General features: G+C 38.2%; 1 protein-coding gene across 4 annotated transcripts in view; it reads right to left on the bottom strand.

Moving 5' to 3' along the window:
* KLHL2 (kelch like family member 2) overlaps positions 1-12396 on the bottom strand; it is a 116282-nt gene that overhangs the window by 85909 nt on the left and 17977 nt on the right. For 3 of the 4 annotated variants that reach the window (XM_049631287.1, XM_049631289.1, XM_049631288.1), the window contains exon 3: positions 6313-6419. In XM_049631287.1, coding sequence (XP_049487244.1) covers positions 6313-6419 — 107 coding nt within the window. Of the gene's footprint in view, positions 1-6312; positions 6420-12396 lie in introns of those variants that run through there. The other variant, XM_049631290.1, reaches the window with a different exon arrangement.

Raw genomic sequence — 12396 nt, 5'->3', positions numbered from 1 at the left:
CACAAAAATAAACTCAAAATGGATGAAAGACCTAAACATGAGGCAGGAAACCATCAAAATCCTAGAGGAGAAAACAGGCAACAACCTCCTTCACAGTGGCCACAGCAACTTCTTACTTGACATGTCTCCAGAGGCAAGGGAAACAAAAGCAAAAATGAACTATTTGGACTTCTCTGCACAGTAAAGGAAACAATCAGCAAAACTAAAAGGCAGCCAACAGAATGAGAGAAGATATTTGCAAATGACAAATCAGATAAAGGATTAGTATACAAAGTCTATAAAGAAATTGTCAAACTCAACACCCAAAAACCATGTAATCCAGTGAAGAAATGGGCAAAAGACATAGACACTTTTCCAAAGAATACATCCAGATGTCTAACAGACACATGAAAAGATGCTCAACATCATTCATTATCAGGGAAATACAAATGAAAACCACAATGAGATACCACCTCACGCCTGTCAGAATGGCTCACATTAACAACTCAGGCAACAACAGATGTTGACAAGGATGCGGAGAGAGAGGATCTCTTTTGCACTGCTGGTGGGAATGCAAACTGGTGTAGGCACTCTGGAAAACAGTATGGAGGTTCCTCAAAAAATTAAAAATAGAACTACCTATAACCCAGCAATTGTACTGCTAGGTATTTATCCAAAGGATACAGGAGTGCTGTTTTGAAGGGGCACGTGCACCCCAATGGTTGTAGCAGTGATATTGACAATAGCCAAAGTATGGAAAGAGCCAAAATGTCCATCTACTGATGAATGGATAAAGATGTGGTATGTATGTATGTATATGTGTGTGTGTGTGTATATATATACACACACATATACATACATACGTATGTAATGTATACACACACACACACACACACATACACACACACTGGAATATTACTCAGTGATCAAAAAGAATGAAATCTTGCCATTTGTAACAACATGGAAGGAATTAGAGTGTATTATGCTAAGCAAAATAAGTCAGAGAAAGACAAATATCATATGATTTCACTCACATGTGGAATTTAAGATACAAAACAGATGCACATAAGGGAAGGGAAGCAAAAATAATGTAAAAACAGAGTGGGAGACAAACCATAAGAGACTCTTAAATACAGAGAACTGAGGGTTGCTGGAAGGGTGTTGGGTGGGGGAATGAACTACATGAGCAAGGGACATCAAGGAGGACACTTGCTGGGATGAGCACTGGGTGTTATATGTAAGTGACGAATCACTAAAATCTATTCCTGAAATCATTATTATACTATATGTTAACTAACTTGGATTTAAATTTAAAAAAAGAAAGTAAAATAAAATAGAAATCTCACTTATCATTCAAATGATAATCCCCATTTTCCTATTCTACTCACCGAATCATGTTCAATATGACAAAGGAAATCATCAAAAAGCACAAAAGAGTAAAAACAAAAATCCAATTATTTCCTACTAGATGTCAGATATTTTAGCCTGGGGTACTAAATAGGCCTCAAATGTATTTGTAAGAGAAACAACATTTTAAATTCCACATTTATAAGAAACAAGTAATTGAAAAACACAAGAACTCAAATGATATATGCTTCCTTAAGTAAGAATTAAACCACCTGGCCTTGCTCTAAATAGGCCCATACTTCACAGAGTAAAATCCTGTGACTGTATCACACAATTACTTTTCACCTCCTTTCTCTACCCAAATACTTGGAACTACAAAGAGTAACACAATCCTTTTTTTAGGTAATAGAATTTGAATAAAAATTCCTCCTACAATTTATAGATTAGAAACAAGGGGCAAAAAAGAACCTCTTCATGTTCCCCATTTCCTAATAGGTGAGGCCTAGGAAAACAAGAATAGGGTAACGACCTATGCCACTGCAAGCACTTCTGATTACCCACCGAGCAGGAGAAAATAAATATACATAATGTACGATGGAATGGCAGCATGCAAAGGTCTACTGGTTTCCTCGCTCTATTTTTTATAATAAAGTTTAACAGGGTTTCAGACCAAAAAACAAAAAACAAAACAAAAAGATACAAGGGATTCATATTCTAGCAAATCACAAAAAAAATATATGTACGCTAAACCACCTACACCAAATCTCCTTATCTTCCTCACCTAATCTCTGACAAGTGATGGGCTATTCAGTGGATTCAAAAGTAGAAATGTACAAAGACTGCCAGAAAAGTGAATAGCATCTATTGCTAAAGAACCAAAAAGTCAGGGGCACCTGGGCAGCTCAGATGGTTAAGCGACCAACTTCAGCTCAGGTCATGATCTCAGCATTTCTCAGCCCACATGGGCTGACAGCTCGGAGCCTGGAGCCTGCTTCAGATTCTGTGTCCCCTTCTCTCTCTACCCCTCCCCTGCTCATGCCCTGTCTCTGTCTCTCTCTCTCTGTCTTTCTCTCTCCCTCTCAAAAATAAACATTAAAAAAAATCTTTTTTTAAGTCAAGCCTAATAAGTATATGAAAAGATGTTCAACATCATCACTTATTTGGGAATTGCAAATTAAAACTACAAGAGATGCCATTTTACACCCATTAGAATGACTACAGTTAAAAAAAAATTAACAAGTGTTGATGGAGATGTGGAGAAATGGGAACCATCCTACATTAACTGTAGGAATGTAATATGGTACACCTTCAAAAACAGCATAGCAGTCATTGTTAAGTTTAAAGAAATTTACCCAGCAATTCCACTCCTAGGTATCTACTTCCATGAGAAATGAAAATAAATGTCCATGTAAACAATGGCACATGGATATTCACACCAGCATTATTCCCAACAGCCCAAAACTGAAATTAACCCATATGTCCATCAACTGGAGAATGGACAGCCAAAATGTGATACATCCATACAATTTTATCTATTTAGCAATAAAAAAGAACTGATAATAAATACTATAACACAGAAATAATTTACATACATAAACCCAAAATCATTAATGTGGGAATAAAAATGTTCCAAAATTGACTTATGGTGATGACCACTAAATACATTTACTAAAATTCACTGCCACTACACTGGAAATGTGTAAATTTCATAATATGTAAAATATGCATCAAAAAAGTTGTGAAAAAAACACAACTGAGGTATTCAATTCATTTTATATGAATCAGAAATTAACACAGTATCCCTATTTTGCATTTATCTTAGTATACCGCAATCTAAAATTTGACTACATGTAAAAGGTATATTAGACTAAAAACAACAACAACAAAAAAAAAAAAAAAAAACAGGGAAAGTGAAATGTAGTTTAGGTCATAAGGTAAACAGAAAAGAAGACAAAGATATAACAAGATCTCCCATCTATCTTTAGCATGCATGTCTCTGGATACCTAAGGGTCAGGGAGATTGGAGACTCTAAGTGCTGCCTTTTGAAGGGAAAGGAAACTAACCTTGATCCTGCAGTTTTAAGTTACTTTGATCTTGCATTTTTAAGTTAATCACTATATATTTGTGTAGCTCTATAAAAAATAAAACATTTATCAAAATAAATTCTAGTCTAAGCGTTCCTCAATCTTCTACTCTTACAAAATATAAGGACATTTAGAAATTTAGAGTAAAAGAAAAATAATTGATCATATGGTATTCTTATTTTTAATTTTTTGAGGAACCTCCATAGTGTTTTCCACAGTGGCTGCACCAATTTACATTTCCACCAGCAGTGTACAAAAGTTACTTTTTTCCTACATCTTTGCTAACACTTGTTACTTCTTGTCCTTTTGATTCCAGCCATTCTGATAGGTGTGATTTGCATTTCCCTGATGATTAGTGACGTTGAGTACCATTTCATGTGTCTGTTGGCCATCAGTGGTCTTCTTTGGAAATGTCTATTCAGGTCCCTGCACATTTTTTACTGAATTATTTGGTTTTTGATATTGAGTTATAAAGGTTCTTTATATATTTTGGATTTACAAAAAACAACAACAACAAAAAAAACACACCAAAAGCATTAATTCGAACAGATACATTTACCCCTATGTTTACTGCATTATTTACAACAGCCAAGATATAAAAGCAACCCAAATGGCCATCGATAAATGAATGGAAAAAGAACATCTGGTATACAATATTAGCTGTAAAAAAAGAATAAGATCTTGGCATTTGTACCACTATGGGTAGACCTAGAGGGTACCATGCTAAATGAAATAAGTCAGAGAAAGATATATACCATATGATATCATTTATATATGGTATCTAAAAAACAAAACAACAAACAAGCACAAACAGACCCATAAATACAAAGAACATAAATAGACCCGTAAATACAAAAAACTTGCGGTCACCAGAGGGGAAAGGGGGGCAGGACAGGCAAAGGGGAGAAGGGGAGTTGGGGATACAGCTTCTAGTAAGGGAATAAGTTAAGAGGATAAAAGATACAGCATAGGGAATACAGTCAATGGCACTGTAATATCATAGTATGGTGACAGATGGTGGCTACAGTTGTGGTGAGCACAGCATAACATATAGAGATGCAGAATTACTATGCTGTACACCTGGAACTAATGTAACATTGTGTGTCTGCTATTCTTCAATTCAAATAATAATAACATAATTACTGCCAAAATTAATTATATATTTTCTATGGGCCAAGTAGAGTGCTAAGAAATTCATATATATGATCTGATCTAATTTTTATAAAAATCCTAGAAAGTGGGTAAAATTACCATCCTCCTTCTCCAGATGGGGAAACTGAAGCATAAGTTGATGATGTGAGTTTCCCATGGTTTCCAACAAGGAAATAGCAATAGCAGTGTCATGTGAGAGAATGCCACCTACAGGGGACAGCCCTACACTAGGGAATTCCTAAGTTAGGCTGACACATTCCAGCCAGAACCTTCCTCTCATAAGCCTGGAGACTCTGTTTAGAACACTGTCCAGGGGAAATAAATAAGATGTAAGATGTAAACCATGAGACTGAAATGAACCCTAGGACATAAAGATCTGACTAGTCCCACATTATTAGTATTGACTTTTCAAATCAGCCTCAGCTAAAGGTACCCTCCCAACTTGGCTCACAGCCCCTCCGCTATCATTCCTACATTCTTGATTATTTAACTCCGTTCAGGAATAGCAAGGCTGCAACAGGCTGAACAGTGAGGGCCTTCCAGACTCTCCTCTACTCCCAAAACATTAAGCCCATCCTCTTCACGTGGCCTTCTGGACTCCTCTTCATTGGTGTGAACCCTTTAAACCTATCTGGCTTCAGGAAATGTCAGATCCCCTTCTCTCAGTGCTGTCCATCACAGCCCTCGCCATCTGCATCACTGCTTGGGCAACCAGATCTTCCATACTCTACTACATACTTAAAGTGCACATATTGTTACTGGGGGTGGGAAGCACACTTACACGATTGTATATTCCTGGAAGTATCTAAGCAAAATGTTAGGCACAAGAAATACTTCATGATTTCTAAAGTATGAATATCTTTTATTATTTGCACTTTTTCATGTAACTATATTCGCATTCATAAGTGTTTTGTTTTGTTTTTTTAGAGAGAGAGCACATGAGGCAGGTAGGGGAAAGAGGGAAAGAAAGAGATCTTAAGCAGGCTCCACACTTAGTTAGTTGGAGTGGAGCCTGACACGGGGATTGGTCCCCTGACCCTGGGATGATGACCTGAGCCAAAATCAAGAGTAAGACACTCAACCAACTGAGCCCCCCGAGACACCCCTGTATTTATAAGTATTTCGTTTGTTCTACCAATACTCTTAAGATTATAAACTCACTGTTCTAATATATGACTTCATTTCTTTGTATAGTAATATATGTTTAATTTTTTTAAGAGAATGAGTGGGCAAGCATAAATTACTTTTTTTCCAGAAGTACTGAAGTCATTTTATATATTTTTAGTTACCTAAGTGACCACCATTTTTTTTTTATATATTTAAATCAAAGGACATTAAATAAACATCTCTTTATTCACTGTAAACAATCAACGAAACATATGTGAAAATCATTTGGAAAAAAAAAAAATGGAAAACAGTAAAAGCACTTTTCTTTTGCCAAAATAATCAAGTGCCAAAAGTTGTTATAATTGGCAGGCAGGTAAACTCGGCCAGTATATGTAGATGTAAATACAACGGGGCAAAACTAGCATAAAACTATGAGTATGTGAATATAATGCACATATACACACATGATTACAAAACCGAAAAACAACAGGGAGGAGGAATTTGAAACAAAGCAAGAGCGTTTACTTCCATTACAGTACTTCATTTCATAACAATAAAATGTTAATAAGAAAAGAAAATGTGGAAAGAAAAGCCCAGATCTGTATACGTTTGAAAAATACCCAGAACTAAGACATTTCATACCTGTAAACATGGCATGAAAATAAGGACTACAGGCAGCCAGCACCACTCTGTGAGCAGAGATCTCCATGTCTTCAGCCACAATCGTGACATCACACAGCAAGTTTTGACTGTTCACAAAGCAGAGAAAGAGCAAATTTTAATGATACCAATAATAAATGTATTCAGCATCCTGTGCTAAAATATTACAGTAAAAATTGCAACATATTACACTCTTCTGAAGTTGAGACTTTTAAAACTGCCATCCTTTACTTTAAAACAGAATTCCTTAAACGTGAAGCGCACAGAAACAGTCACAACAAAGACCCGACATGCATTGGGCCCTCACTCAGAATCCTAACTTTGTTCAACAGAGAAACCTTTCCCAACTTGATTAATGATTTCTCAACCTAAATAAATTACTGGCAGCAAACCATCAATGGATTGTAAAAGGAGAGGATGTTTGAATTAAGAACAGTTTGAATTAAGAAGTGGCAGATGGCAGTCTCACATTAAGATGAGACAAAATAAATTGTATGTAGAAAACCAAATTGGGTCAAAGTACCAAAAAAAAAAAAAAAAAAAAAAAGATATTTAAAATGATGCTGGGTCATCAAGCAAAGGTAAAACTATATTCAATTACTCCCACTACTTAAAAGGCACAGAAGACATTTTAGGCTTAACTTAATCACAACATTTTACCAATGCCAACTATCTCTTTCCTCAAAGCTGGAAAACATTACCACGTACAAAATTAAAAAGCATTTTGTTACCTTAAAACAAACCATTATTCAGCAAGCATAATTATACCTCCCATTCTGAAATATCCATTTTGAGCCATTCAAAACCATACGGTGAACACTTTCTACATTCTACACAAACTGCTAGATGAGCTTCTCCCGCTAAATAAGAATGTCACAGGATATCTTTTTGGCAAAAAGTGGTGCTGATGCTTATTCCAGAACAAGCAAGGAGGCTGCAGCTCTAAAACTGACCTTACTGGTAGTCATGTCATTAATGACTGAAAGAGGTGTGGTGAACCCAAAAGTCCTTTCCACACCTCACACACCCAAGCATGAATTTGTGTGTATCCCACACACAGGTCACACTTGTCCCCTCCTCCACTATTCTATCTCCTACAAGGATGGCCTGCGGCCTGCTATAATTTTCTAGTAGCTCACAAGCAACATTTTCACATGAGCTTAACCAAATCCTTGAAGTTTTCCACTTTTCCACACTGCCTGTTTCTGTAGAATTCACACCAAAAGTTTTTGGAGATCCTACTGGCATTGACTTTCCCTCCAGTCTAGGGGAAACTGTAAGAAAAAGGAGCACGGCAGCGCCGGTGATAACTGTGCTCCAGAGCCTCCCTGCTGATGAGCCTGCTGTGTCCTTTAGAGCAAAGTATGGCTCATGGGTGTCAATTTAATGGCTCAGGATGCTGTATGAGACACCAGGTAGGTCCCATGTTAGAGTCATGGAAGTTAGAGTCATCAAAGGTGGCATAAGGTCACTCTTCGTGATTCCTCCACTGTGAACACCGACAAAGTCTATGTCTGCTCTGAGAATATAAAAACCATACTGCAATTCTATGAATTCCATGGTTTCACAAGTAACCAGGGTGGGAAAATTCAGTGGTGTTTTCAGGAGGTTACTATGCAAGTGCTTTACCTGCATGTTTTATCTCATTTAGGACCCACCACAATCTTACCAGGTAGGTATTATTATGATTTTTACCCCCAAAATGTACAGCTGGGGAAGTCAAGGTTAAAGATGAACAATCAGCCTTAAGTCCCCACTTGTGGAATGCCAGGATTCAAATCCATGGAGTCTGGCTCCAAAGCCTTTTAACCACTACACAAAACCACCTGTGTGTTTTCAAGACTTGTTAAAGCTTGAATGAAACAGGGAATAAAAAGTATAAATCAAATAACACCAATCTATTATTTGGCATACTATATACTAGAAACAATTTTAAGTTCTGTATATAGTTTATAAAAGGCACAGTTTTAGTGGGGTTTAGCACTACAAGCATATTTAGAAAGATCAAATTCAACAAAGCACTGCAAGATCATCTCTGACCTTAAGGAGTCTAGCAGAAAGGAATGACCGTGCCAAGATTACAGGATAAAGTAGAAAAAATCACTGTAAAGGTGCTATGGGGAAGCATCTAAAGCAGACTAGGGGTGAGAAAAGTCTTTCTGCAGCTACTGACCTTAAGCTGAGTTTTATAAACAAGTAGGCATTAGCGGGATAGAGAAGGAGCAAGGGAGCTCCTAACAGAGAACAGTATGTGCTACTGCATGGAGACGTGAGGCAGCACAGCACAATGGGGAACCCTGGAAAAAGGAAAGCAGAGAGAAAGAAGGGTGATCGAAGAGGAGGTCAGCAGAGATGCACACAGTCTCTCAAGGACGGGGCCATCCAGGTTTTCCTACTATGGCCAGTGCATCTGGACACAACTCAAACATGAGCCAAGTACATTTTTATGCCGATTTTCCTTTTGTCAGTAGTAATCTTTCTTAGTGCTCTAGTTTCAAGATGGAACATAAGTGGAATTACACTTGGACACCCCAAAATCACATAATTAATTACATTTAGCTTCAATTACAATTATTGATCAAAACCATCTAGCATAACACCTGCTGGCTGTCACATAATTAGCTCAGCCTTACTGGCTTATTAGCTGACAGTTAACTAGGAAGGTAAAAACACTGCCAAATCAGTATGTAGCCACACCCTGGGTTAGGTCACACAGAATCTAAGGGTCACATTCTAAAACAATAACATATTTGGTTCTAGTGCTTCATTTTTTATCTTTTTGTGTCCAGCAATAACATATTTTATTTTGTAATGTTTTTCAATTTTTTCAATATTTTTTTTTTTTGAGAGAGAGAAACAGCATGAGCAGGGGAGGAGCAGAGAGAGAGAGGGGAACACAGAATCGAAAGCAGGCTCCAGGCTCTGAGCCGTCAGCACAGAGCCTGATGCGGGGCTTGAATCCATGAACCATGAAATCATTACCTGAGCTGAAGTTGGATGCTTAACCGACTGAGCCACCCAGGTGCCCGAACAATAACATATTTTAAAACGGCACTCAAAGACAAGAGAGACCAGGAGCATTTGGGTGGCTCAGTGGGTTAAGCGTCTGACTTTTGATTTTCAGTCATGGGATTAAGCCCTGAGTCAGGCTTCACACTCACATGGATTAAGATTCTCTCTCTCCCTTGTCCCTCTCCCCCGCTCCCGCTTGCTCTTAAAAAAAAAAAAGAGAGAGAGATCTGACCAGCTTTCTTATCTTTCAGCCAGTGTGTATCTAACTGAGTATGGCCCTTACCTCTTTCCAAATGTGCATGCTTGTAAGTAGTACAATAACTTTTGGATGAGGAGGAGGACAGGTACAAATGAAAAGTTTGGCAATAAAAATTAAAGTGAGTTTCTGAGTTTATATTCCTATTACTTGAAATTCAATGAAAGAATGAATGATAGAAGGAAAAGTCTTCCAGAATAGTAAGACAAATAATTGCTATTTAGCAAAATTTGCATCTATTCATTCATCATCAAATATCCAGAGTGGCTACTGTGCGCCTAGCACTATGTTCATTTACCACAATAGCAAGGCAATGCCCATGACAGCAAGGAGTTCCCAGTGGAGTGGGGAGAAACAGACAAGCTAACAGCTAATTACAAAAATGAAACTGTGACTTTTAAGATGGGGCACGTGTGGCATGTTTGGGAAGATATAAGAGAGGCGAAGCCCAACCTTAAGGTGGCTTTGCAAAGGAAGATGCCTCTAAGCTCAAATGTGGAGAACAAAAATTATATAGGCCTTTTGTAAAACCCAAATTGCCTAGAAAAATGAAAGGCACTCCAAAACCTAAATGAAACAGCATCATGCAAATTGGTCCTTCTCAGGAAAAATGCTGCTTTGAAAATTAATGAAACATGCCTGACATACCAAGACATCCTTTAGTTTCCTGACACAAAGTCACAAATTCCTAAGAGGAGAAAAACCGATCACTGCTGTGTACATATCAGGCTTTCAGAGGTCAAAAATAATTAGTAGTCACATGAAACAAAAATTGACTTTCTACTGGAAGCCGGCACGGTGAGGCAATCACATGGCATCTGTCCGTCTGTCTTCCTCGGGTGCCACGGAAAACCTAGAGGCACTTCCTGCCACATGGAGTGGACTCGGTGGCTCGTGAGACGAGGCTTCCACCACAGCCCAGGGGCAAACCCCATACCACAGCCTGGAATATGTCCAAAGTCATCTCTGGAACAGCAACAGGTGTTAGGATAAAGAAACAATAGCAAGACATAAAAAGAAACGAGGCAAGGGGTCAGAGGTCAAGGAAAGAAGCCAAGAAGTTTAAAAACTGGTCAGGAAGCAGAGGGAGAGCCAGATGTGGAGCTGCTGTTCAGGACATGGCTGCATCGCCGAGTACTGGTCACTCGGCATGAAGGGAGATGAGCTGGTTTAAAGGCGAAAGGCTGCACAACTGCTGACTTAAATTAGTCATATTTAACCAACCCTCCTCTGACAATTTCATTTAACAGACAAGGGAGATGCAATCTGGCTTATAATGTCAATAATCTCGAAGATCAACAGAACTCCATGGCATGTGTCACCACCATCTTCCTTCTTTTTCTTCTTAAAACTATGATGGTTTGATTTTGATATGAATTTAAATTTCTGTGGCAGTTAAGCACAGGGAAAAATGTAGAGGCTGGGTTTACCCAACACAGATTCACCACCATAGTGTAAGTCCTGATAGCACAGCCCCCTCAACAGATTTGCACCTGCTGAAATTTTCAAACAGAAAGCAGGAAGTGGTGACAATGTGGAAAGTTTTAGGACAACCTACTACAGTCAATAACTTAGAAACTGCCTTAAACTAGCAAGGGTCCCAGAATATAGAGATTATTCTTTTCAAACAGAATCAAGACAGCAGAATGACAGTGAGGGGTGTCTGGGTGGCTCAGTCGGTTAAGCATCCGACTTCAGTTCAGGTCATGATCTTGCAGTTCATGAGTTCGAGCCCTGCATCAGGTAAGTTTAAGCCTCGCTTTGGGTTCCCATGCTGACAGTGAGGAGGCTGTGTGGGATTCTCTCTCTCTCTCTCTCTCTCTCTCTCTCTCTCTCTCCCTCTCTCTCTCTGCCTCCTCATGGGATTCTCCCTCTCTCCCTTTCTCTCTCTCAAAAAAGAAAAAAATTAAAAAATAAAAAAGAGTGACAGTGAAAAATGACAAAACGGAGCCACTGGAAGGCACAGAGGAAAGTGTGTTACTAAATACCTGCAGAGAAGGGAAGGTAACATCTCCAGATTTGAGGACCTGCAAGAACACTTGGTCACAGTTGAGAGAAGATGAAAAGAATAATTAGAAATAAAATGAAGGAAGAGATTAGGGACAGAGAAAAGCTGGTGGGGAGAAGAACAGAGAAATGAGGAAGGTGAAGGATTTCGGGGGGTAGGGGCGGGAAGAGTAATGCAGCAGAGATGAGTTTCTGAATATGCAGATGAAAAGCCTCTGTGGTAGAAAGTGTAGGATGCATACAAAGGAAACTTCCTCATTACAAAGTATTTTTTAATTGGTGAAATAAATCATAAGCTACTCTTAGCTATAATAAAGAAAAAAGCCAGAGTAAGATCTTCTGATTTTCTGATTTAACAGGCATAGTAAAAGCGAGCTCTGAAGCAGGTAGGTATTCAACAACATAAAGAAAGGGAAAAGAAAGGAGTTGGGTCAGTAAACTCATTTATTACTATCCACTATTGGTATTCTTTGAAATGTTCAATGATCCTATCCATGCTCAATAAACACCACTTAAAAAGAGATTAATCACATGTGCTTAAGAAACACTGCAGAAGATTACCAGTTAAAGTGAGACTAGAAGTTTCAAACTGTATCTTAAAATTTCTAAATAAACAAGTCTATTTGATTTGGGGCTCTACCCAACTGCTCTATCTTTCAAGGAATGTTTTACATCCTACTCTAGTATAACATGAAAACAAAAGAACCTGGCAATGTTTTACTACAGAAAAAAATATATGTTCGAGCAATAAAAAAAACTCACATCGTATGTAACTTCCTGAAATCTCTTTT

This window comes from Panthera uncia, chromosome B1 (assembly GCF_023721935.1).
Source record: "Panthera uncia isolate 11264 chromosome B1, Puncia_PCG_1.0, whole genome shotgun sequence".
Taxonomy (NCBI): domain Eukaryota; kingdom Metazoa; phylum Chordata; class Mammalia; order Carnivora; family Felidae; genus Panthera; species Panthera uncia.
The sequence above is the reverse complement of the archived record's forward strand: the minus strand, read 5'-3'. Positions and strand labels throughout refer to the sequence as shown.